We start from the raw sequence: 25,754 nt of genomic DNA on the forward strand, positions 1-25,754 counted from the left end.
CCAGTTACTAGTTTCTTATCAGCTAGCTCTGTCTTAAATATTTACCCATATCTATTAATCTAAGTACTTCCACGTGGTCTTATCTTACCTGAGAGAGGCTCTGGCATTCTGGTCTCTCTCAGTACACCATCTTGAATCTCCTCCCTACTACTTCCGGAATCCTCCTTGTCTCCTAGTCCCACCTATCTTGCCAACAGTGCTTTATTCATTAACCAATATGAGAAACATATATATAGAATAACATCTCCCATCACACACACACACTATATATATATATATACACACATAAATACGTACATACATATATACATATATAATACATACATACATACATACATATATATATATATATCTGTATATCTAGGAAACCTAACTCTCCTAACTAAAGTTTTGACTATTATAGGTAACTGTAATCTGTACTAAATTATACATTACATTTTTAAATGAGCTATATAAACATAATACCTAAACAAGAGTAGAAATATACTTATCATAAAATTGACCTTAAATTATATCAATAAATGAAAATCCATTCCAAAGCAAAGTATTCATTTCTATACCCCAGCTCTTTCTCATCACAATTGAATGGGAGGATTCTGTGTTCCAGAGTAGAGTGGGGTCAGTAGTTTATGTGTGGCCTGACTTTTCTATGCACCAATGAAAACTCCATGTCCATTGCTCTCCATACACAATGAACTGGACGAATGAATCCGAGACATGATGAAACTGGAGCCACATAGCTGTCCCCTTTGCACAACCACAGCTTTTCTGAGACCAATACTCTAATAGTCACTGTTGTTGCTTCTGCGACAAAATACCGAAGGAAACAATTTAGAGAAGTGGAGATGTATTTTAGAATGAGGTTTTCCCATTCATCATGCCTGGGAGGCTGTGGCAGAACAGAGCAAATCAAAGCAGTGAGAGAAAATGCCCAACACGGCTTTCTCCTGTTCCACTTCCATTACGGTTTTTAGGATGGTGCCGTGTGAATTCAGGGTGCCGGTGCAAGGAGAGAGAGGGAGGTGCAGGAGGGGTGTAGGTGCAGTGCTTGTGTATAAGACCCTGTGCCTCATGTTCCTTGTGGTACACAGTGCAGTCCAGCCCATAGCAATATTGCCTCTTCCCATTTGGGCTCTCACTTGCTTTCCTTCCTTGTTTCTATGTAGTTTCCCCCTCTCTCTCTTATAACGGTACCTATCTTTGCATGCATTCCTCTCCATCTCCACCAGCGCAGTCATATCTCAAGATCCTTACATTGAATCCACTTGATGACAAACAAAATGGCCATCGCCTGAATGATGCTCTCCTGGTATTCTAGGTGACACATCTTTTGAAGCCCGGCATCAACATCCTGCCAGTGGCTAACCTGTATGTTTATTCGTGCGTACCTGGTACCTAAAACCATGCTTAGTGTAACATAGGTCCTTCTTTACCCATACCTTAGCAAGAAGGCAATCACGACATGCCTTGTGCCTCTACGCCGGTCTCTACCCCACCTGCAAGGAATGCTAACATCAGAAGAGGAAGCACCTGTCTTATTGTTGATGCTGGAGATAAATCCACGGTCTCTATCATTTTATTATGCACTATCCATTATCCCCTGGGTTCTTTAAAATGTAGTGTATTAATGAATATTTTAAGCTTTGTGAACCCGCTTAGACCAGAAGACTTCTGCAGTGAAAAAGGTCCCAAGAGGAGGGGAAACCCCATACCAGGGCATGGCAGGTGGAAGGTGGTCAACACTGACAATCCAACAAAGGCAGTGGCTGTGGATTCAAGGATTGGGTTTCTCATTTTATCTTTTAAAATGTGTGCTCAGTGCTGGGGAGATGGCTCAGTTCATAAGGCCTAATGTGAGAACCGGAGCTGAGAACATCTGGACAGGTATGATGGTAGGAAAGGAGACACAGGATAATCAGGGCAGTCTGGCTAGAATTGGTGAGCTCCAGATTCAAGGAAAGACCATGCCTTGATAAATACAGCAAAGAGCAACTGAGGAAAATACCTAATTTCAGCTTCTACACACACACACACACACACACACACACACACACACACACACACACACACGAGAGTCTGTGTATATGCACAGACACACAAAAGTATGCTTACAGTAAAGTCTTAACGTCTCTCAGAATTGGCTTATCCATGTTAACGTGACATGTTTAGATCAACGTGACTTTGGACCTCAAAACATGACTGTGGGATGTAAGGTCAGAACTAATACAAGGAACAATTGTGAAACCCATTTCTGGTATTAAGCAAATGAGGCTAGTGAATAGAGAGACAGGTGAGGATGGGATATGATGGGTTTTCTAAACACCTGGTTCTGCCCTTTCTCACTGTGTTTCACCTGGGCACATACACCGATGCTCTAATCTTTTGATTTCACATCCGAGAGGAGAGTCCCAGAGCACTTTACATGACTGCAGTGAGCTTCCTCAACCTCCAAGGGATTTGTCACTAGGCATCATTTTCCAGATGATCTTTTCTCCAAAAGCATCCATCTCCTAACCAGGTTGGTGACTCCCTGGGTGGTGTGATGAAGGATGGTTCTGACCTGGAGACAAGGTACCAGGGCTCCATTGCCTCTCTGGGCTAGGGTCTGTTGTAATCAGTTCACATAGCAATGTTTCCAATATCCAAATGGGTTTGAAAGGGGGTGATGTTAGACCATAGCACTTCTCTGAAGGTTATAAGTTGGTGCCTGGGTTTGTGGGTAGGAAGTTCTATGAAGTCTCCCAAGGGCACAGGTTTCCCCCAGCTCACTCTGAAGGAATGCTTCCCTTGGTGGAACTTTTCCTTGCTACCTACCATGTGTCTCCTGTTCCTGGGAGTCAGTGTGGGGGTTCTCATAGATCATCTCCTTACTATTGATGTGCCTCCTACCATCATGCATCCCATAAGTTTCAGATTCTGCACTACAGCTTTCGTCTGACGATGACATGGGTAAATTTTGTTTCTTAATAATTGTTTCCTGCCAGGGCAGACAGCACTTCAGCCCGAGGAAAGCATTTTGCCACATAGTCTAATAGCCAGTGTGTGTTAGTCAGCAATAACATGCCAGGCATGGGTGTTTCAGGCTTGTCAAGGGCACCACGACTACTAAGTGAGGACTACGTGCCCTCTCTTTTCCTTTACTTAGGACAAGAATAAGCAACATGGAAAAAAACCAGGGAGTTGATGTCTAGTGGGAAACAATCTGAGGCCCTTACAAATGCCAGATACTGGGTTAACAAGGTGGGGTCCTTAGTGGCTCATCTTAATCAAGCTGCATGGGTCAGCACGTCCTTACCTTGTTGGCTAAAACACTTCTGATTTCTCATCAGTAAAACAAGAATCTTCGGTTAGGGACATGTGAGCCCAGTCTCATGAAGTGTGTTAGAATATATGGTTGTTGATCAGCTTGGAATGGTTAGGGGAAACCATCAGGAGCTAGAGTCCCGAGTTTTTAATGTCTCCCAGGCAAGGGTTGCTGCTAATAAATAATATTTTATTATAGAGTTGGGGAGGGTAGGAGAAGTCTAGTCTTAAGTTCAGTCTTGGGTTGCAGGAAACGAAATAGACAAAAGAAAATTTAATTATGTCACATGGCACTAGCTCAAGTCATTTAGGAAAAGGGACATGCCTCTATTAGATGGGACTATGGGCAGGTCTATGGTACATTCTCTTGATGTGGGAGAACATGCATCCCTGGGCTGGTGGTCGTGGTTGCTGAAAGAATGCAGGTTGAGCAAGCCATGGGTTACAAGTCAGTAAGCAGCGGTCCAGTCCTTCATTACCTCTGGTTCAGTTTTTGCCTCCAAGTCCCCACTTTGAATTTCTGCCCAATGATTGAGTATGACCTGAGCATTGTAAGCTGAAATAAACCCTCTCTTCCACACATTTTTTTTTTTTATGGTCATGATGTTTTGGTCACTAAAAACTCTAAGACAAAGGCAGTGGGAAGTTAGTCAATGGAAGAAAGTAATGTAAACAATTTCTCAGTAATACCTTCTTTCCAGGTGATCCTAGATTACGCCAGGTTGATAACTACAGCTAACCATACTCCACTCCTTGACAACCTGACACACAAACACATTACTTTCACCCTCTAGCTTCTACTCATCATCCTCAAGGCCCTTTTTTTTTATATAATATAAAATATAGTCCAAGTTTAAAGATCAAAGTCTATTCAAAGTCTTTTAACTGTGACCGCCTATAAAGTTAAAATCAATTTACGTACTTAAATCATGCCATAGCACAATAAAATTTTTATTCTGAAATGGAGGAATGGGTTATAAAAAAATTCATCATAATAACACAAAATAAAGTCTAGCAGAAATAATACCAAATCATGAAGCTTCAACGTCCAGCATTTGGGGCTCATAAGGTAATCTTGACTCCAATAGGCTTCAGCATGCCCAGTTTTCTAGCTCTGTTACCTGCACCATATACAGTGTATCCCTCCTTCAGGCTTAGTCCAGCTTCACTGCTCAACTGCAGCTATGCTTTGGGGACATCCCACAGTCCTGGCATCTCCATTATCATGGGGTTGCCATTGCAATTGAGGCTGCATCTTCACAGCTTGATTCAATGGCCTCTCAGAGCCTTTTTGCAGGGACTCTGATCTTGCCACACTGTGCTAAGGATCAGCTGCTCTCCACAAACCCCCTCCAATTTTGCATCTGTCATGCTTTCAAATCCAGCACCACAGAGATGACATTTATGGCAGCTTGGGAGGTAGTGTGGTTCCCTTGTTTCACAGATGTGTCAACTTCTGTGTATAAACCCCAAGAACACATTTTTCTGGGCATTTTTTTCAAAGACAGGGAGCCTGCTAATTTTAGTCTTTCCTCCTTTAAATGAATTAGGGTTCCCACAAGATGGTGCCTCAAATGGGCAAAATTATGTCACATTGAAAATTGGAGCTAACCAGCACAGAAAATAAGGCCGCAGGCCCCAAATGCCAGACATGGAGACAGAAGATTTGATGTTTTCACTGCTGAATTTTGGTCTTTACTTGACATCCCCCTGTTCACACTTTTAGAATAAAAATGTTTATTCTATTATATAGTGGGAGCGTAGGTTGTTTTGTTGTTGGGTTTTGTTTTGTTTGTTTGTTTTTCTCTTTTCCATTTTCTTCACAGAGATCCAAAATTAAGTAACTGCCTTGATGTTAAAGGAGTCTTGGCTTTGGAACAAAAGATTAACAGCACTTTCATAGTGGAAATCAGTGAGTTTTGTATTATAAAATGGTCCAATAACATACAGGAGTCATGAATGTAAAATGTCCTCCTTAGGCTCATTTGAATATTCAGTTGCTAGCTGGTAGTACTGCCTCACATGGCTGTGGAACTTTTACGGGGTAGAATCTTGCTGGAGGAAAAGGCCACGAGGGTTGTGAGGCCTTGAAATCTTGCCCGCCAAAATCCCTTCCTATTTGCTCTCCACTTTCTGGCTGCTAACACAATGTTACCAGCTCTCTCATGCTTCTGTTGCATGGCTTCCATAGTGGACTCCTCTATAAAAGCATGAACAAAATAAACGTTCCTTATGTTGCTTCTTGTCAGATATTTGTCCATGCCAACAAAAGTGGGACTAATGTTCATTGTCAAAGGAAGGAGCCAAGTCCATTTATAAGCCTAAAGGAGAAAGGCCCACTTCTCTTCAGGGATCCTTCCTGCCCTTTCTAAAGCTCTACCACCCTCAAATTTTGTATCTGTCAGAGACTCAACTATTCAACAAGTCAGAATCCTTGTGATGTAATTGTCTCTGAATTACTACTCTAGGGACATTTTATTTTAAATTGTTTATTCATTTTACATACAACCACAGTTCCCCTTCCCTTCCCTCCTTCTGCTCCCCATTGAACTCTCCTCCTCACCCCCATCCACTCCTCAGAAAGGGTAAGGTCTCCAATGGGAGTCAACAAAATCTGACACATGAAGTTGGGGCAGGACCAAGCCCCTCCCCCCTGCATCAAGGCTGAGCAAGGCATCCGACCATAGGGAATGGGCTCCAAAAACCCAGCTCATGTGCCAGGGGTAGATCCTGGTCCCACTGCCAGGGACCCCACAAACAGACAGAGCCACACAACTGTCATCCACATGAGAGGGTCTTGTTTGGTCCCATGCAGCCTCCCCAGTTGCCAGTCCAGATTCCAAGGACTTTTCAACCAATGGAGGGGACAACAAGATGAACCAACTCAAGTGGATCCAAACAGCAGCTAATCAACGGCAGGCTCTTATTTCTACAAAGGCCTCATGCCTTTCCCTTTCCATCTGAGAAGAAACATATATTTTCTGAAAAAGAGTAAGGCACTTTGCTCTAATGGAAAACAACAGATGTAGCTCGGTCCCCAAGTCCCTTAGAATTCACTTTCCATGTTCCTGCTAGTCTCAGTTACCCATGAGAGAGTCATGATGTGAGACCCTGCCCCCTCATAAATGAAAGTCTGCTCTAGAAATTCCAATTAAAGGTTTGAGTCTAGGCAAGGCTGGACACCCCTCAAAGTCCACTCTTCCCTTCTACTCCTCCCTTCGTCCTCATCCCCTGCTTCTCTTTCCTACAAATGAAATTTCCTTCCTAAGAAATTTTCCTGTAATTCAGCTCAAGGGTAGATGGGTCAATTAAGAGTTTCTCTGCAAAGATTTATCATCACTGGATACAGATTCATCCATCAGTGACCACGTGGCAGCGTGGTGGCATCTATTCTGCACAGAGCTGTAGAGTATTACTTCTACACGATTCCATGATACTCATTCTCTAAGGGACAGTGGTAGAGTTCCACTAGATGCAACCAAACATTGCTCTTGAAGAGAACAGACATGGTGAAAATCTGTGCCCCCAGCAGGAATCTCAGCTCTGACTCTTCCCTATGAAGTGAGGTACTCAGCCAAGTCCTTTGCTGATGTCAGAGGCCATCCTTGACTTACTCTACTCATGTCTATTATCACATGATTTCTTTTACTTTGTATGTTTTGGTTTTGGTTTTCAGTCTGCTTGTTTACTTGTTTCTTTAGGATTGCTTGCTTGTTTGCAATGCAGGGGTGTTAACTGTGTACCCTAAGCGGTTATTTGACTACTGGTTTCATCCTGAAGGCCTCATATGCCCTTTATGTAACTGACTATAGAATTCATAATCTTATGTGAACAAGGGAAAGAGAAAATCTTCTTATCAAATAAAAGCATGCACCCATGAAAGCCATCTTCCACATGGCACCTGGTCACAGGGACCCCCTGGTCCTCCAAGCGTTTCTTGTAGAGCAAGGTGTCATCACGGAGAATGTCATACTCGCAGCTCACCAGGAATGCTTCAGGGAGCTGAGCGATGGTCTTGTCATCTGCCAGGAGAGGTGAAACTTCTACCTTGAAAATACTGTTGGTTTCCAGATAGGCAGCCTCATTAAAAATTCCAGGAAATTTGGGTTGTGTGCCTTGGCTCTTGAATCTTTGGGGGATATTGTCAGAGCTGAGCCACTTGCTGTATTTCTTCCAGTAGTCTGGGGGTATAACAGTACCTTTCACCATGGCATCCATCCAGGACAGGTCAATGGCCAAGTACTTACATACACAGGTCATCAAAAATTTCCTAGATAGGAATGGGGAATTTTGATTCTGCTGGTAAGATGGTAACTGAAAATTGATCTCCTGGAGAACCGGATAAATCAGAACCTGAGCCCGAAATCGGGGAAGATCTTGCCTGCCCAATAACGCTTGGGTAACAGCGGATGCACCCAAACCTCCAACGCTTTCTCCACTAACCACCACCCGGGTAGGGTCTACCCCATAGGTTTTCAGGTCTTTCAAGAAGTGGATAGTGGCATTCAGGCAATCCAGGAGAGCAGAAGGGTGATGGTGGTCAGGAAGCTTGCGGTACCTAAGGAGGAAAAAAAAAAAAAAAAAAAAAAAAAAAAAAAAAAAGAAAGAAAAAAGCATAACACACTAACACATGCAGAGTTTAGTAGAGGCTAATCTTTATCTCCAGAGGAGACAAAGCCTGATTAAGCCTTAAAAATAACACCCCAAATAAAGATGATGTCCTGGTTAATTTTAACTGTCAATCTAACAGAGTCTATAATCATCTGAGAGCCTCGGTTGAGGAATCTCCTAGATCAAATTGGCCTATGGGCTGAGCCAGGCATGGTAGCACATTCCTTTAATCCCAGCACTGAGAAGGCAGAGGCAGGCAGATCTCTGTGAGTTAAAAGCCAGCCTGATATACAAAGCAAGTTCTGGATAGGCAGAACTGTTACACAAAGAAACCCTGTATTGAAAAACAAACAAACAAACAAAAACAAAAACAAAACAAGCAAACAAACTAAAAATTGGCCTGTGGGCATGTATGTGTAGGATAGTTGTCTTGACTGTTAATTGGCACCACCATGGCCAGCATCATTTCCTGGGCAGGTGACCTTGGGCTGTTAAGCATAAGTCTACAAACCAGTGAGCAAGAAACATTCTCCATGGTTCCTGTTGTACTTGGCTATGAAGTGAGTTCCTTGGTCTGATGTAATGTTTTGCAGATTAGTAAGCACTCCTGCCTTCAATTTCCAGCCTTGAAATTCATTAATGATGTCCTGTGACCCAGAGTCATAAACTAAAATGAACCTCTCTTCTGCTTTTGGCCAGAGTGTTTTATCACAGCAACAGTGTAGTGAGATATTCACTCTGCCTGCACCTGTTGCACTGACCACATCCATTGGGGGTGGGGACAAGTGCTGACATGACCTGGGAGAACTAGGTCTGGGGTAGGGGACCCCAGAGCTCTCTCTTGCTTCCTGGACAGAGAACGAGGGCATCTAGAGGCATCCTTGGGACCGGAACCTGCTGGCAATCATCTGTCTCTGTTTTAAGTTATTTCTTCCTAAATAAACGTCTTAAGTCACTCTCTAACTTGGCCCCTGTGTGTCTGGCATCAGGTAGATGGGTTTTTAACAGTGTACTGAGAACTGTCAGTATCATCACTTCAACAAAAACCCTGGGCTTCGCCTGAGCCATCCTTTACTGCTCCATTATCTTCTCCAGGCCAATGCCAGCCTGTTGAGAGGAAGGTTACTCTCTGGGGAGGTTTGAATGAGAAGTGTCCCCCATAGGCTCAGATACTTGTTTTCCAGTGGTGACGCTGTTTAGCAATGCTGTGGAACCTGTGGGAGGTGGAGTCTTGCCAGAGGATGTATGTCACTGCTAGTGGGCTTTGGGTGTCTATAGCCTTGCCCCACTTCCTGCTCACTCTCTGCTTTGTGCTTGTGGTTCAGGCTGTGAGCTCTTTGCTTGCGGCTCTCACTGCCCTGGCTGCTGCATGCTGCTTTGACTCCTAGCCATGATGGACTCTTATCCTCCTGGAATCATACACTGAAATGCATTCTCTTTTCCTTAAGTTGCCTTTGGTTGTGGCAGATTTTCTTTAAATACTTGTATTTTAGTATATAATTATGTGTATATGCAGGAGTCTGTGTGGGGTTTTGTGCACATGGTGCAGTGCCCACAGGAACCAGAAGAGGGTGTTGGATCATGGTCATTGAGCTATTGGCATGGGTGCTGGGAACTAACCTCAGGTCCTCTGCAAAAACAACACATGCTCTTAACTCCTGAGCTATCTCTCCAGCCTCAGCTGTGGTGCTTCATCACAGCAACAAAAAAGTAACTAAGACACCCTGATCCCTGGATCCATCACCTATTTTCTTTTGACATCAATTTATTATATCTCTAGGTATGCATAAAACATGTCCTACTGATTTTGATCATTTAAAACTATGATAAAGAAGGTATTGGGTTTGATGTAAGTTGTTGAAAAGTTTTATGTAATTTTTCACTGCCTAGATTCTTCACATAGTGATATACCTTTCTGTTTCATTTACTGAATGGCCAGGGACCAGGCCAGAGCAAATCAGGGCCATCTAATCTTGTATCTCCCTGTTATGGCTCATCCAGGTACCTGATAAAGCCAAATGTCTATTACAAGTTACTCACCCCACTGACAGCAACACTGAATCTGTCTCCCGGGCCAGGTAGCTGCATATGTTGTGGTAACAATCTGTAAGACAAGAACAGATCCAATGCAGCTCATGAGGAGGATCTAGACCTTTCTAGCACAGCCCTAAGACAGACTCTTGTGCTATGAGTAAGGAGGTAATATCCTCCATGGGAAAGATAGTCATCACTCTCAATGTCAATGTCAGGGCTCAAGGGGACTTTGTGGCTCATCTTCTGTATTATTGAACTTTATAGTGAAGTGACTGAGGACTAGAAAGCCAGGGAGTCTGAAATGGACAAAGGTGAGAATTGTGGGCTCTGGAATGACGTGTTAGGAATATTAATAACTTTATATATTTCACATTGAATAGGAAATACACAAAGGCTGGATGGAACATTTCAGTTAGGAGGGTGGTACATTTGAAGTCCAGAAGGTGGCGCCTCTACGATTACTGGGCTCAACTTCTAGGCCCAGTGCCAGGAACAGAACTTGAGAAATGCATCTTCAACTCAGCTCTGTCCAGCCCTGGCTACTGGCATACAGAGGCACTAAGTAGTCTGTAAACATATTCTGCTAAGAATGCCCAAACCTGCTGGACCAGCAACTCTAAACTAGGAATGCAGGAATCAGGATTTTGTAAATTTCACCAAGTAATGTAGTGATGATAGGCAATTGGTAGGTAGAAACCAGGACTTTCAGTGACACGGTAAGAAGTAAAAACGGGTGCTGAGGCCAATGCGCCAGGGAATCTCAGCTGAGGCAGGAGGTAGCTCTGTGGTTGGAACAATCATGCTTCACCCTTGCTGTATTGTTATGCAGCAATCTGTTTGTACACTGTGAAGATGTGTCTTTGCCAAGGCACCTTTTGATTGGCTGGTCAGTAGTGAGGCAGGAGGTATGGCTGGGACAGCCGGGCAGAGGATGCTGGGAGGAAGAAGGGCATAGTCTGAAGAATCTTGAGCCAGATGCAGAAGAAGCAACATGGGATGTTCACAGATGAGGTAAATGAGCCTCGGGACAGCGTGTAGAATAATAGAAATGGGTTAAGTTAAGCTGTAAGAGCTGGCTGGAGACAAGCCTAAGCTTTCAGCCAAGCATTTACAATTAATAATAGGTCTCTGGCTGGTTATTTGGAAAGTGGCTGGTGGAACAGAGCTGATGGCAGTCCTGACAGAAAACTCTACCTTCACATGACACCCAAACATCTGGCACCTACATCCACTTAAGACCCGAGAAAGTTTTTAAAAGGTTCTAAACACACAAATGGAGCCAAACATGCTTCCTAGTCTGATGTCTCTCACTCTGGCCGCAGTACGGGGAAGTGTTTTCCAGCTGCTGCCTGTGGACTTGAACCTCCTGTGGAATCTATGACATTGCACTATATGGTAGGTTTGGGGTTTTCCTCATGAAAACAGAAAAGGATACAAATGTTCAGTAAAGAGAGATCCAGATTTGGAAAACAAGCAAAAAAAACAAAAAGCAAAAAAACAAACAAAAACAAAACAAAACAAAAAAAAAAAACAAAACCCTCTAAATGGATTACAGTGTGTTTAAAAAAATGTACACAAGCTTGAGAGAGAATAGAAAAATGGTATGGAGAGTCATAAAAATATATAATTTCAAAATAATAAAGTACTTAAAAGGAAAAGTAATATAAAAGAAAAAAATGAAACATGCAAAGTTTAAATTTTTTGACTGCTAATGAGTGATTGATAACAGCTAAGAAACATCGGATTATGGGAACTGATGGATTAAACCAGCCTGTATACTTTAAAGTATCTTGACTTCAAATTGAAAGTCAAAATGTGTGTTAAGAAATACAGGTTAGTAGTCATCTATAATAATCAAATTTATAGTCATATTAGGTATGTTTTCAAGGTTAAACAGATATATTTAGATAGATGGTCTCCAAACATTTCAAAGACCTACAGAGTATGACACTTAAAATGTTTTAATAATATAAGACTTTTCTTGACAGTGAGACATATCTGCTCTTGGCCAGTTTACTTCAGAAAAGATAACGGGCATCAAAGAACCTCTGTATAGAGTTTTCTTTCTTTAAGGTAAAAGCCAACCATTTGGGCAAAGAAACTGCCATTTCCTCAATTTCTGACAGTATGCTGTACAAACTGAACCAGCAGGATGCAAAAAAGTGACTGCCAAATTTTGCCAAGACAAGATAGGATAGTCCTTCAAAATTCCCAGCTTCTCAGAAATGTTTGTCAGATATACTAGGTCTGTAGGCCAAAGTTGGATGTTCCAACATTGCAGAAGAACTTTGGGCGACTGTCCAGACAGCCAGATGTCCCTGTCATTAGGTAACATTATACCCTTCTGGGGTCCTTGATGGAGTTAAAGACTAAATAATTAAATTTAAAATTTTCCTTAATTATGATTAAAAAGGAAATTAGGTATAAAACTTCAGATTTACAATGATAAGATAGAAAACAGAGTATTTTCTCTAATTTTGCCAAATACAAATGAGCTGGTTATTATAACTGTAATTCTTACTCAATAACTGTTACTGTTATGTGTAGTTTTACTGTGTTAAAGTTAAAACCTTTTTAAATTAGACAAAATGGGGAAATGTTATGGAATAATCGTTTTGTACACTGTGAAGCTGTGTCTTTGCCAAGGCACCTTTTGATTGGTTTAATAAAGAGCTGACTGGCTGGTAGTGAGGCAGGAGGGTATGGGTGGGACAGCCAGACAGTGGATTCTGGGAGGAAGAATGTTGGAGTCTGAAGAATCTTGAGCCAAATACAAAGGAAGCAACATGGGAAGGTCACAGATGAAGTAAATGAGCCTTGGAACAGCACATGGATACTAGAAATTGGTTAATTTAAGTTGTAAGAGATGGCTGGATACAAGCCTAAGCAATCAGCTAAGCATTTATAATTAACAATAAGTCTCCGTGTGGTATTCGGGACTGGCTGGCTGGACAAAAAGCCTTACTACACTGTATGTTAGCATTATTCATGTTTTCTTAAGTATAGATGTCTGGGACTTCCTTAGACAGGGACTGAATTGGCTTGTAGGGGGGACTGGGAGTGGATGTGACATTAATGAACAGTTATTATAAAGTTCCTCTTAGTCACTATCTGTCCAGCTTCCCTACAATCTGTCTCACTCATACCCTTCCTCCAATTAAGAGCCTCTAGTTTCTCCAGTATCAGAGTTTTGTACCTGTCACCTGCTCTGCTTGGAGTGAATAGGAAAGGGTTGAGATAGGTGGACACTGAATCAAAGGAACACCAGGACTTCAGCAACTCATATAAGTAGCATTTATAGGAGTGTTTTACACCACTGAAGAGCTTGGCAGTCTAGGGGAGGCACCCAAGAGTTACTTAGACTGAAAAATACTCCCGAACAAGGGTGGGACCCATACGTGGGTTCCAATCATAGTTAATTTGTGGGCCTCCTAGTCACCATTTCCAGTTGTGGAATAGCCACAGACATTTCTACCACAAGGTGGCAGTAAGTAATCACCATCGCATGCTGTTCTACCAATGGAGAGGGACATCCATCTATCTATCCTTTCTACATATGTGCTTCTTACTCACTCTATCATTTGCTCCTCTGTAAAATTGTTCTTTCACTCAACACATATCCATGTTTTTACAAATCAGTCAAAAATACAAAAAATAAGGCCAAGTACTGGGGATCCAGCAACACAAAACACCCAGGTCTCTCCCTCTTAGAGTTCCCATTTTCACTAGACACAGAAAGATGGCAAAAAGAAAGAAAGGAAGGAAGGAAGGAAGGAAGGAAGGAAGGAAGGAAAGAAAGAAGAAAGAAAGAGAGAGAGAGAGAAAGAAAGAGGAGAGGAAAGAAGAGAAGCAACACAGGGATTGGAAAACCAAAGCAAGCTCAGCGGGTGACAAATGCCATAAAGACGTTTAAATGAGGAAGATGTCACGGGTAGAGTTGGAGGGTAGGCGTTTAGCCTTAGAATGGCAGAAAAAAATTCTGTAGGTGGGTGCTAGGGGAAGCCACTCTAGAAAGACTATTTGTGAAAAGGTCCAAGATCAAAAGGATATTCATGTGTTCCAAGCCAGACAAGGGGGTGCTGTTTTGAGAACAATACAGCATGCACAGATACCAAGACTGATGATTTCTGCATATCTGCTATGTGTAACTGAGCCTGTGTTGCAGCATGGCAAGGGCAGGAGGGGACAAAAAGTGACTGCATGGGACAGGATATCACAGGGGGCAGAGGAGGGGCTAGACTGCAGAGATGGTCTATGAGGTGTGTTTGAAGACCCTCATGATCCATAAAGGGGAACAGCCTACAAGTTAAGAAATGGAGACAAGGGTCCCATCGGGACACCTGGTGGTTCGGCAGAGCTGAGAGATGCATGTGATTTGGGAATCTCAAATGAGCCAGTGCCTTTGAGAAGGAATGGAAGGGAGGAATCACACCAATTACTTGGCTGCTTATGACACTGTGTCTACTCCTGGAATAAGATTTATTATAGAAAACATTTCCATGGAAACTGCAACCTTATGGACCAATACGACCCTCAGCCTGTATCTGGCCTCCTCAGAAGGATTTCTGGCTGCTGCTTTCTTTGGATCCCTCCCAAGAATTCCCAATGGAATGTAGATGTATTTATGTCAGTTTTGACAGCCACTCCCTTCCTATGCCTTACAGACAATGCTTACCCAGGCCACCAAACATACAACCTCCTCCATGGTAGAAGATGATGCCTCGCCGGGGGCCAGAGGAGGCTGTCTTGGGCTGGAATAGCCTCACAGGTATTGTTCCAAAATGCAGGTCCTTTACCAACACACCATAGTTATTCTTTAGCACCAGCAGGTCTTGCATAAAGCGGAAAAAGCGAGGCATGGAGCAAATCCTCATCTTCTCCAGTAAGTTCCCCTGTGGAAAGATAGAAGAAAAGACCAGTTGGCTGCTTTTTACAGTCCTTCCTTCCTTCCTCTCTACTGTTATTGCCCAAAGTACTGTATGGCTCAACTCAGGACTTTGCCAAATCTCCTAATTGGGTGGGATTGTTTCCTGTAAGTAAGTCAGTGCCTACTTGTGAAGTTCTGGGAAATGGGGGACACAAACTAGGAGAGAAAAAGCTACTCCTTGCCATCAGGATTTCCCAGTGGTTTTTGCAACATATACCCCATAGTTTTGGTTCTATGCTAGCTCTCAACTCATTTCTCTCATCTGGTACCTCATTTTCTAGGCACATATGTACCTCTTCATAAGACAACCAGAGCTTCATAGTGATACCCTCTCTTGAATAAACAAAACCAAACACAAAGGCACAAATGAAAATATTAGGAAAGCCACTATTTCTAGTCCCATGGTCATTTTATGACTCACATGATACCTTTGTCACACATAGTACACAGTAAAGTTGAGTGCTGGCCCAAAGCCTACCACAAACTTGAAGTTTCTTGGTATACCTGTGAGTCCTATGCCTAGTTCAATTTCTGCTCCACACTATGTGCCAAAAACTAGGTGACTCAGTGACAACTTTCCTCATAATTCCCTCACCCACAAAGCAGGATTAGTTTCCATGCACTCCAGGGCTTCTGGATGTCATAAAGTGAGTGAGTTATGAAAAACCAGCAAACAATGAAGTTTGTAAATGGTGGCTATCTTTTCTATGATAGTCTAAGCATCAACTATGTACTTGTCAGAAACTGTGTGGTGCTCTTTAAGTGTGAATGACAGGGATAGAATCCATTGGTAAGCTTGAAAGTCAAGGCTGCTGTCTTAGGGTTTCTATTGCTGTGAAGAGACACCAGGACTACAGCAACCCTATCAAGGAAGACATTAATTGAGGTGGTAGTTTACAGTTTTAGAGATTTAGTCAGCATGATGGGGGATATAACGGTGTGCAGAAAGACATGGTGCTAGAGAAAGAGCTGCTACATATTGATATGCTGGTAACAGGAAGTAGACTGGTAACAGGAAGTAGACTCAGACACTGTGCAGTATCTCAAGCATAGAAGACCTCAAAGCCCAACCCAACAATGACATACTTCCTCCAATAAAGCTTCACCCCTAATAGTGTCAATCCCATTGGAGGCCATTTTCTTTCAAACCAAAATAGGCACTTTATATTTTTCAGGAGGCAAAAGGTGGGGCTAGAACCTGGTAGCCACAAATGCCTCCCAACAGATCAGCCTTGGACTCTAACTTCTGTACCAGCTGATATGGGGACTGGATTAGTGAGTTCAACATTTTACTTCTGAACATGTTGATGCTCTGGTGGTGGACCCCACCTGGAAGATTAGATGTTTGTGGGCTTACTTGCCATGTGACCTTTCATCTTATTGGGGGAAACACCAATGAATTGAGAACATCTTTAACAGTTTACACAATCTACAACCACACACCCTAATGCCATTCTTTCCCCTTCCCCTCCTCCCCTGTTCCACTACACTGAACTCCAAACTGATTTTCCAAAGTCCAAGCCCCTGGATCTCTCAGCCAACAAAATATCCATGTGCTTCTTCCTTCATCCCCATTTTAGCTAGTAGCTCAGGTGTGACCTCTCAGCAAGGCAGAACTCTTCTGCCTCTCCCTAGCAGAACTGTGGTCTCCTCCTACCTTTTCTTTCCCATAGTCAGCTCCCACTCAGGGCACTGTTTTAGAGCATGTTGGGTATGTCTGTGAGTGTGCATCATTCACTAATAGAAGAAAAGCTATGAGTGACATCTGTCTTCTACATTCACCTCTGTTCTAGAAGACTTGATTGACACCTACCCAGAGGGTGTATTCAAAGCCCTCTTTGTGTGCCAGGGTATGTAGGACCATTGGGTGCACACACGCGCGTGCATGCGCGCGAGCACGTGCGCGCACACATACACACACACACACACACAGAGAGAGAGAGACTTAGAGTGTCATGAAGGATGACCTATAAAAGTCTTTTTCATTTCTCTATGACTGATTCTTTGTCAAAATAGAATATAAACCCTCATGTCTACCCATCCTTTTGCAGTTTGTATGTATTAAATATTCACATAATAAAGTGATTAATATCATATACCATCTATCTCCAGTTAATCTATCTTTTCATTTCCAAAGCCACAGAACAGATCCTATCAATGAAAACACAATACTCCTTTGCCCTTCCCAAAATTTTGTAATAATGACATGAATGTTATTGTAGTAATTAACCACTTTTTCACTGGATCTGAAACTCACTCCATGAGATGAACCTGTACATGGCACTATTAATGAGGCCAAGAACCAGTGATTAGATGAGTCATAGGTCCTAGAGGAGACCCTATGACTGTTACTCTGCTATATGGATATGGTGTTAAAAATGACTCCTAACTGCTCACTGCCTGTTACTCTACGCACAGATCAGTGCATCTCTCAGCCCTCATCAGAGAAGCTTCCCCTTGAAGCAGATGACAATCAACACAGAGACCCCTCAACTGGTCAATGTGCAGAGAATTAAGAGACACTATGGAGTGTATAGTCCTAAATGAGACATCTGTATCACTCTTCCAAGGTTCAGGGTCTTCACAGAATAGAATACATAGAGTATACAGAAGCTACAGGACATAGAAACTTCAAGGAAACAGTGGTCCTTGGACATAACAAGATAGTAGCATATACAAACTCAAGGCAAAGTGACAGCATGTGCAATATCTCCTCAAGCACAAGCTAGACCAAAATTTCAACATGGAAGGAAAGAAGGTAGGCAAAAAACCCCAGTACTAACTGAAGGGCTATTGATATGTAATAGCATCTGTGAGAGGAAAAGTCAGTTTTTTAAATGATGTGGCCCCTGGGTGGGTGGACAAGACTCCAGGGAAGGCACAACTTCTAAGAATATAGAAACTTGACTCGATAAAAAGAGACAAATAAAGACAAAAAAATCAAAGCTGGGTGGGTAGGAAGGTGAGAGTGGATAGGGTAGAAGTAGCAGGAGTAGGAAAGGTGAATATGATGTAAATACATTGTATAAAATTATCAAAAAATACTTTTAAAAAATTGAATGGGAGCCACCGTTCCCAAGAAGGTACTAAAATCTTGAGCCGTGGTTTGAGACTACTTGTTCCAAACAACTCAAAATATATGAAGAACCATGGAGACCAGGACATCACAACATGTCAGACCCCTCTACACCCAACTGAAGTCACTATTTCTACCAAAAGCACAATAGACTGTTTTTCCAACTGGTTATGAACTGATAGTTTTATGATTCTTTACCAAGGTAGAGCCACCACACACAATTGCTCCTCTAATTTTTATCAAACAGACTCCAGAGTTCTTCTCATCAGAAATCTTCTCTATGAATTTCTTCCCTACTAATTGTCCCCATGCTAGTATACAAACTGAGAAAATACTCAGAGCTCACTTAATAGACACTGTACAGGGGGCCACAGTACTTAAAAAGTCCTTATCACAATGTCTCCCATCATCACTGACCGGTGTATACTATCAGGTGCTCTTAAATTATGGGTCTTTGCCAAATTCTTTCACAAGGCTGGACTTTTGTGTACCCCAGGCAGGATTTGGTCATTGAAAACAAAACTTACCAATGTTAGTACCAGCTGGAATAAGTAGTGTAGAATGTGAAATCTCACTCGGTGGGTGATGGCAAGAGGAACATGGACAGTGAAGATTTCCTCTATGAGAACCCATATACTGACCCCCAGGACCAGGAGGCATACACCAGTGAGAAGGATTATCATCAAGATCATGGTGGTCCTTAGAATGAGCTGAGGAAGACCAGTCACCTGGAAAGAGCTCGTAGAACTGTCTCCTCTACAGAGCCAGATGCCTTATAATACACAGAGTGACTCCAGGGCCTTCCCCCTCCCACTGCAGGCAGCTCTGGCACTCTGAGAATGTCTTTCTGTGATGCTCAATGAATTACATCAGATCTCCACCTGGAGAAGTTCCTGCCCAGTAGCAGTGGAGCCCTGGCACCTTGTCCCGGTACAGGTTGGCTTTTTAGTCATACCACCTGGAGAGTTACCAGCTGATTAGAAGGGTGACAACAGTGAGGAAGAAATCACTGGGGTGTGATGTCCAAGCATGGCTAGATCTGTGGGAAACTTGGGAAGCATGCAGAAGTCACGTCAGGAGCCTTATGGGTCTTCTTTTGAGAGTGTAACCAGAGATTTGGGAGATGGCCTTATGGAATTTGGTGAGGAAAAATCGAGGAGTGTATGGGAAGTTACCCACATACCATTCTCTCTTCCTGCTAGCCTGATGTACTTGGTATCAGCAATTAACTTCACAACTACTCCTTGCCTTAGCGCCATCGTATGTTTTTTTGTCTTCTACATAGACATTTATGGTATAGTTGATGAGGGTATTAGCTAATTTAGAGACAGGGGAAAAAAAAACCTCACCTCGAACACACTTTACTATATAAACTAAGACATATAAAATAAACACCACTTCCTTTATTGGGTTCTCGGCATCAGAAAGTGCAGTGATTCTCTGGAATAGGTAAGAGATTGGAGAATATACTGAGAACCTTAAAAGTAGTGGGTATGAGATAGAATCATAAAGGGTATGTGGCATCTGTTATGCGGACTTTGCTGTGAGAAGTAAGACATGCAACTGAGATTTGGTTGTCCACCCAGAAAAAATCTGCCCGTGTAAGGGAAGAATTGCAAAAGAAAAAGACATGTGGACATTCTCTGCAGTTCACTTTTGGAAAAAAAAAATCAATGATTCAACATGAAGACAGGGACTTTACAACAGCGAAGTATAGGAAAGTACTACAATTGGGAACAGTCTGCATCTAAACTGTTTGATTTGAAGAAGAGTTAGATATGGAATGGAAAAACCCTTCATGGGCTGCCTTATGAGTTGGGAGCTTGTGCGATCATTCTCCGTGCCATGGAAGCAGAAACACTGAGTAATATAACTACCTGGCCCTTCCTGAGTCAAAGGCTGCACGATGTGAAACAATACAAAAGGAATCAGCCTCTAATAGATGGCACCATGGGAGCCATTAGAGACACTGATTATTTCTGACTGAGTCCCCCATGAACATCAAGGGCTGAAGGACAACAGCAGAAGGATAGGTATTACTGGAGAAACTGGGTGTAAGAGAGGTGGCATTTCACATTCAGTCCCCAGATGAAATGGATTCAGGAGAGAGCAAGAAAGAGGTTGCTTAGACAGGTATCTTAGGGATAATACTACCAACCCTCTGTTTTTTTTCTTTTCTTTTCTCTTCTTTTAAGTGGGTGGCTAGCACGATGGCTCAGTGGGTAAGGAGAATAGATGTCAATCCCAACTATCTGAGTTTGATTCCTAAAACACATGTAGTGGAAGGAGAGAACCAAGTTCCAAAAGTTGTTCTTTGATCTATACACATGTACTATAATACATAATACTTGCACTAATACACACACACACACACGTGGTGTGTGTGTGTATCATAAGATTTTTTTATATACTAATATATAGAAGAAAAAAAATGTTCCAAGTTCTGAGCCATAAACCACTCAGAGGCAGCCCAATAGAGTTATGACTCCTCACCCAATTCCCCTATTACTCATTAAGCTAGGCTTCTTGACTAAAGTACTAATTAGGTCATCTCCCTTTATCGTCTACTAAGAGTGTTACATATATATACATATATATATACATATGTATATATGTATATATGTATGTATGTGTGTATGTATATATAATTTATATGTGTATATTTTATTATAATATATATTATACATAATAATATATATAATATTTTATATATTTATTTTTAAAGCAAGATCTTGCTTTGATGCCTATGCTTGCCTTATATTCAAAATCTCTCTAGCTTAACCTTACAATCAGCTGGATTACAGCTGTGCTACTCCACCCAGCTACAAGCATATATTTTTAGCTCTTTCCCCAATCTCTCTGTGGGGTATTTAGAGCAGTGAACTACACTGACTCTGGGCAGAAGAAAAAGCAATACTCACAGATGCCTGTTTAAAATGGCTATTAATCTTGAGGACTAATATTGATGGCTTGGCCTGGGAAGTCAACATAGGCACTTCCTAACATCACGTAGCAGAGGATTCCTTGCTTCAGTCCCATCTCTTGGCATACAGATACTTTTGTTCACTATTGCTCTCCTACTAGAATGTATAACACAGTGGATAGAAAGGGGACTGGACAGAACCACAATGGATCTCTGATCACTGAGTCAGGGTCACTTTGTTGGAAGGGTCTATATGAAGAGCCTGAATCTTCCCCCCCTTAGAGGATAGTAAAAAAAATCAGTTCTATATCCCAAGGGGCACTGCAGAGACCAAGGCTGCCATAGATGAGTTAAAGAAGTGCCTATCACACAGATTGCATGCACCCAACTGGAATATGCAGAAGTACGTTGCAGAATGACGGCAAATGATTCTGAATACCCAGGCAGTTACTCTGAATGAAGCTCCTTCCCAGGCAGTATCTTACTGCAGCAAGTAAACACATAACCTAGTAAGCAGCCACATGATTGCTTGATGCCTTTTTCTCCATATCAACAAGTAAAGCAGAACTCTTCTTTTTTTCTTTCTGTAAACCTTCCTAGTCTTGTCTTGGGCTCTCCACTACAAGAACCTCATAATCCTCAGAGATCTGGCATGTTTTGACATTCTGCAGATGATCACAGGAATCCACTATGTTCTTGGCATTTGTTTACGGTGTCTGGCATTCGTGAGTATGTGTAGTACAGAATATCACAGAGAGATCTATGCAGAATGGATAAGGGAAAGCTGGCCATTATCAGGAAACAGTGACCACGTGAGGTTTTTTGGGGTTCAACTATTTTAACAATATTGAGAAATCCTCATGACAAAAAAAAAAAAAAAAAAAAAAAAAAAAAAAAACAAGTCATTGTGTATGTACTATATCCTTTGAAAACATTCTGAGTCAATAATTTTTGTGCCTCTTTGAAAAATGGAGGCAATATATGCAGGGGATGTGTTGGCTGCTTCAATCCAATGATAAAGTCCCTAAATCCTGCCATCCTGGTTCAAATAAGAAGAGTCTTCATAGTAAGTTCCAGCTGCTATAGAAGCTACATGGTCCCATGGTAACCCCAAAGAATAAGGCAAGCCCACCAGAAACTCACAAGATACTACATCAATCTGTGCCCTGTAACTGATAGTGGTACTACTAAGTGAGTCCCAAGATTGTGAGAAACATTGTCTTTTCAATTAGCCAAATGTACTTCCCTGGAACTGCACTTATGCATAAACCACATATTCATTTACCATGCCTCTTAACGCAATGATCTGCATTTCTTTTAAGAACTAAAACTGAATACCTCATCTGAGATCTTTGAATGTTAAAAAACACCAAAAAAAAAAAAAACCCACCAAAACCAAAAACCAAAAACCACCTGTTAGGCTCTGTCATTGGCATGGCTATGTGAATGCCAGCAGCATCCTTGATGCTTTTGTGTGGACCAGAGCAGAGTCTGCTCAGTTGTAGATACATCCTACTGGACCCAGATCAATGCCTAAGTGAAACAAAATTAATGCAAAGAAAAAAATCGATGGATCAAGCAGCGTAGAACACAGAACAAGATGATGGGACTCAAGTGCTCGTTTGGAAATTCTGGTAGTGAGTACTCAGGATAACAAAGGAGAAACTATATCTCAAGTAGAAAAAGGAAAACTCAGAACAAAAAAATAGAGTTAACATGAAGATCAAACAAAAGAATGGCACAGGAAGCCAACTCAGAAAATTATGAAGCAATTCCCAATTCCAATGTTAATTCTCTAGTTGGAGGAAGACAATTGCATTCTCCAAGCACAAGTTGTGATGGTCAGGGCCCATTGTCAGCTTGACAGAATCCAGAATCACCAGAGAGAGGGGTCTCTGGGCATACCAATAGGGGGTCATCTTGACTACACTGGTTGAGATAGGATACTCATCCATTGTGTGCAGCACCATTTCCTGGATAGGATCCTGGATCATGTGAGTCAAGAAGGGGATATGAAAAGCAGCAAGCATTTAACCCTCTCTGCTTCCTGATTGTGGATACACCATGACTAACTTCCTGCTGTCTTGACATCCCTGTCATGATGCACTGTATCCTAGAGCTATGAATAAACCCTTCTCCCTCAAGTTGCTTTTGCCGGGGTATTTTCTCACAGCAAAAGGAAGAGAAGCCAAGACACTAGGAAAACCAGAGATCACAGGTAACAGTGAAATAGTAATCTCAGCTATGGGAGGACCTAAGAGTTACCAGCCAGTAGGGGATGTTGTCTGAGTATAACTTCTTTTTCAAAATAAGCAACATTTACAGAAAGACAAAATGCAGTCTTTCACTGAGAAAACACTAAAAGAGCAACAATCAGGACCCACCTTGAGAAGAAGCCTATTAGTGTAGACAGATTAGAGGGGTGTCAGCTCCTAAAAAAACAACACAGAGACTTATTTGAATAATTTTGAAATTTTGACCTATGGATTAGGCTTGTTCCATTAGCTCTTATAACTTAAATTAAGTCATGTATGATAATCTATGTTTTGTTTCCTGGCCTTTTACCCTTCTTCTGTCTTGTACCTCCTGCTTCCCCTCCATATCCTCTAGTGTATAGTGAGATATTCACCTTGCTCACACCTGTTGCACTGATCAAGCTCAGTGGGGGTGGGGACAGGTGCGGACGTGACCTGGGAGAACTAGGTCTGGGGTTGGGGACCTTGGAGCTCCCCCTTGCTTCCTGGACAGAGACAGATAGCATCTGGAGGCATCCTTGGGACTGGAACCTGCTGGTGGCCATCTGTCTCTGTTGTAAGTTATTTCTCCCTGAATAAACATCTATTCAGCCTACCTGTTTTCCCTTATCCTTATTTTTCCATGATATCTGGTGTCAGAAGTGGGATGTAGATTTCCACAGGACCTGGGAATCAGGTCTCACCCAGGCGGCAGCATATCGGCCGCACTGCTTCCTTCCCTGACCCCAGCCTTTCAGCAACACTCCACCCCCCCCATGTTCTGTGTTTCCTTTGCTCCAAGTGCTCACAGGAGCCTGCACTGCAGACTGATCATAACCAATCTCTTTTTAAAGGTAAAAGGGGATTGTAGTATAGAAATGAATACTTTGTTTTGGAATGGATTTTCACTTATTGATACAAATTTAAGGTCAATTTTGTGTTCAGTACATTTCTCCTCTTAAGTATTGTGTTTATATAGCTCATTTAAAAATGTAATGTATAATTAAGTATAGATTGTAGATAGTCACCTATGATAGTCAAAACTTACAGTTAGGTTTCTAGATATACAGAAATATATTTCAAATGGATAGGCATTCTTCAAACATTTCAAAGACCTACAGAATATGGCATTTAAAATAGTGTAGGGTTTTTTTTCTTAACATTGAGGCACAACTGCTCCTGGCAACACCACCTGCATCAGAAAGGAGATGGACATCAAAGAAAGTTGTTATAGAGTTTATTCCCAATATGGCAAAACTAGCCATTTGGGCAACATACTGCTCTTGTCTGGATGGTTTGACTTTATGCTGTATAAACTGGACATGCAGGACCCACAGAAAAGTGACTGCTGAAACAAGATGGACATTGCTACAGGGTTCCTGCTTCATGGAAGAGTCTGCCAGACAGTCTGAAGGACACAGAGAAAAGTGACTGACAAACTGCCAACACAGGTGGGACCATTTGAAATTTCCTACTTTGCTAAGAAGTCTGCCAGACACAGTATGGACTGTAGGCTAAAGATGGAACATTACAGAAGAATTTCAGAGGACTGACCAGGTGAGTTATCTCTGTCATTTCTAGAGTTTATATACTATCCTTCTGTGGTCTTTGATGGAGCTGAAGACAGATAGTTATGGTTATAGTTTTCCTTAGGATTAAAGATAAGTTACATATAGGACTTTAGACTCACAAAAATAGGATAGATGATAGAATATTTTCTTTAAATCTTGCTAAATGTTAATAGACTAAATATTGTTAACAGTAGTTCTTATTAATAACTGTTTTGTTATATATTTTACTATGTTAAAATTAAAACCCATCTTTTTATTTAGACAGAAAGGAGGAGATGATGAGAGATGTCATTCTGTAAATATGTTTCTTGTAAGGAGTAAGGTTTTTTCCCCCTGCCACTGGTCTTGTCCCGCCACCACGCCAGCCCCAATTAATGCACAGAGACTCTGTATTTGATATAATTCTGTTGGCACGTTACTTGTTTCTTATTGGCTAGCTCTGTCTTAAGTATCAACCCATATCTATTAATCTAGTATTTCCACGTGGTCTTCTTACCAGGCAGTGGGGCCAGCATCTGGTCTCCCCAGTCTCTTCATCTTGACTCCTTCTTCCTACTTCCTCTTTCCTCCTTGTTTCCTAGTTCCACCTATCTTGCTTTCCTATTGGCCAACAGTGCTTTATTCATTAACCAATATGAGAACCATATTTACAGAATGACATCTCCCATCAGTTTCTTATTGGTTAATGAATAAAGCAATGTAGGCAAATAGGAAGGCAAGATAGGGAGGACTAGGAAACAAGGAAGATTCTGGGAGATGTAGGGACTTGAGAGAAGAGGTCCTGAACCTCTTCTCCAGTAAGCAAAGACCACATGGAAACAAGTAATAGAAACTGGTTAATATTTAAAACAGAGCTAACCAATAAGAAATGCTATTAATATGCCAACAGCTTTGTATCTAATACAGCAAGCATCTCTGCGTGTTATATTGGGGGCTGACGTGGCTCTGGGACCAGGCTGGTGGGAAAAGTGCTTGTAACATCTCTGATGCCTAGATTCATCTTCTATTCCCCCCCACACACCCAGAAGATCCACCTAACATCTTCCTGCCTAACTATTGGCTATTCCATTCTTTA

General features: G+C 41.9%; 1 protein-coding gene across 1 annotated transcript; it reads right to left on the reverse strand.

Annotated features, from left to right (window-relative positions):
- Nucleotides 1-7,086: 7,086 nt before the first annotated feature.
- On the reverse strand, nt 7,087-18,668 carry LOC127213204 (arylacetamide deacetylase-like 4 family member 1). The gene is made up of 4 exons (XM_051173510.1): nt 18,479-18,668; nt 14,624-14,840; nt 9,955-10,018; nt 7,087-7,861 (listed from the first exon to the last, which is right to left on the reverse strand). Exons 1-4 carry the CDS (start codon nt 18,641-18,643, stop codon nt 7,087-7,089), a joined length of 1,221 nt encoding a protein of 406 aa, XP_051029467.1. The 5' UTR covers nt 18,644-18,668.
- Nucleotides 18,669-25,754: the final 7,086 nt, after the last annotated feature.

Source organism: Phodopus roborovskii, unplaced genomic scaffold (assembly GCF_943737965.1).
Source record: "Phodopus roborovskii unplaced genomic scaffold, PHOROB, whole genome shotgun sequence".
NCBI classification, from domain to species: Eukaryota; Metazoa; Chordata; class Mammalia; order Rodentia; family Cricetidae; genus Phodopus; species Phodopus roborovskii.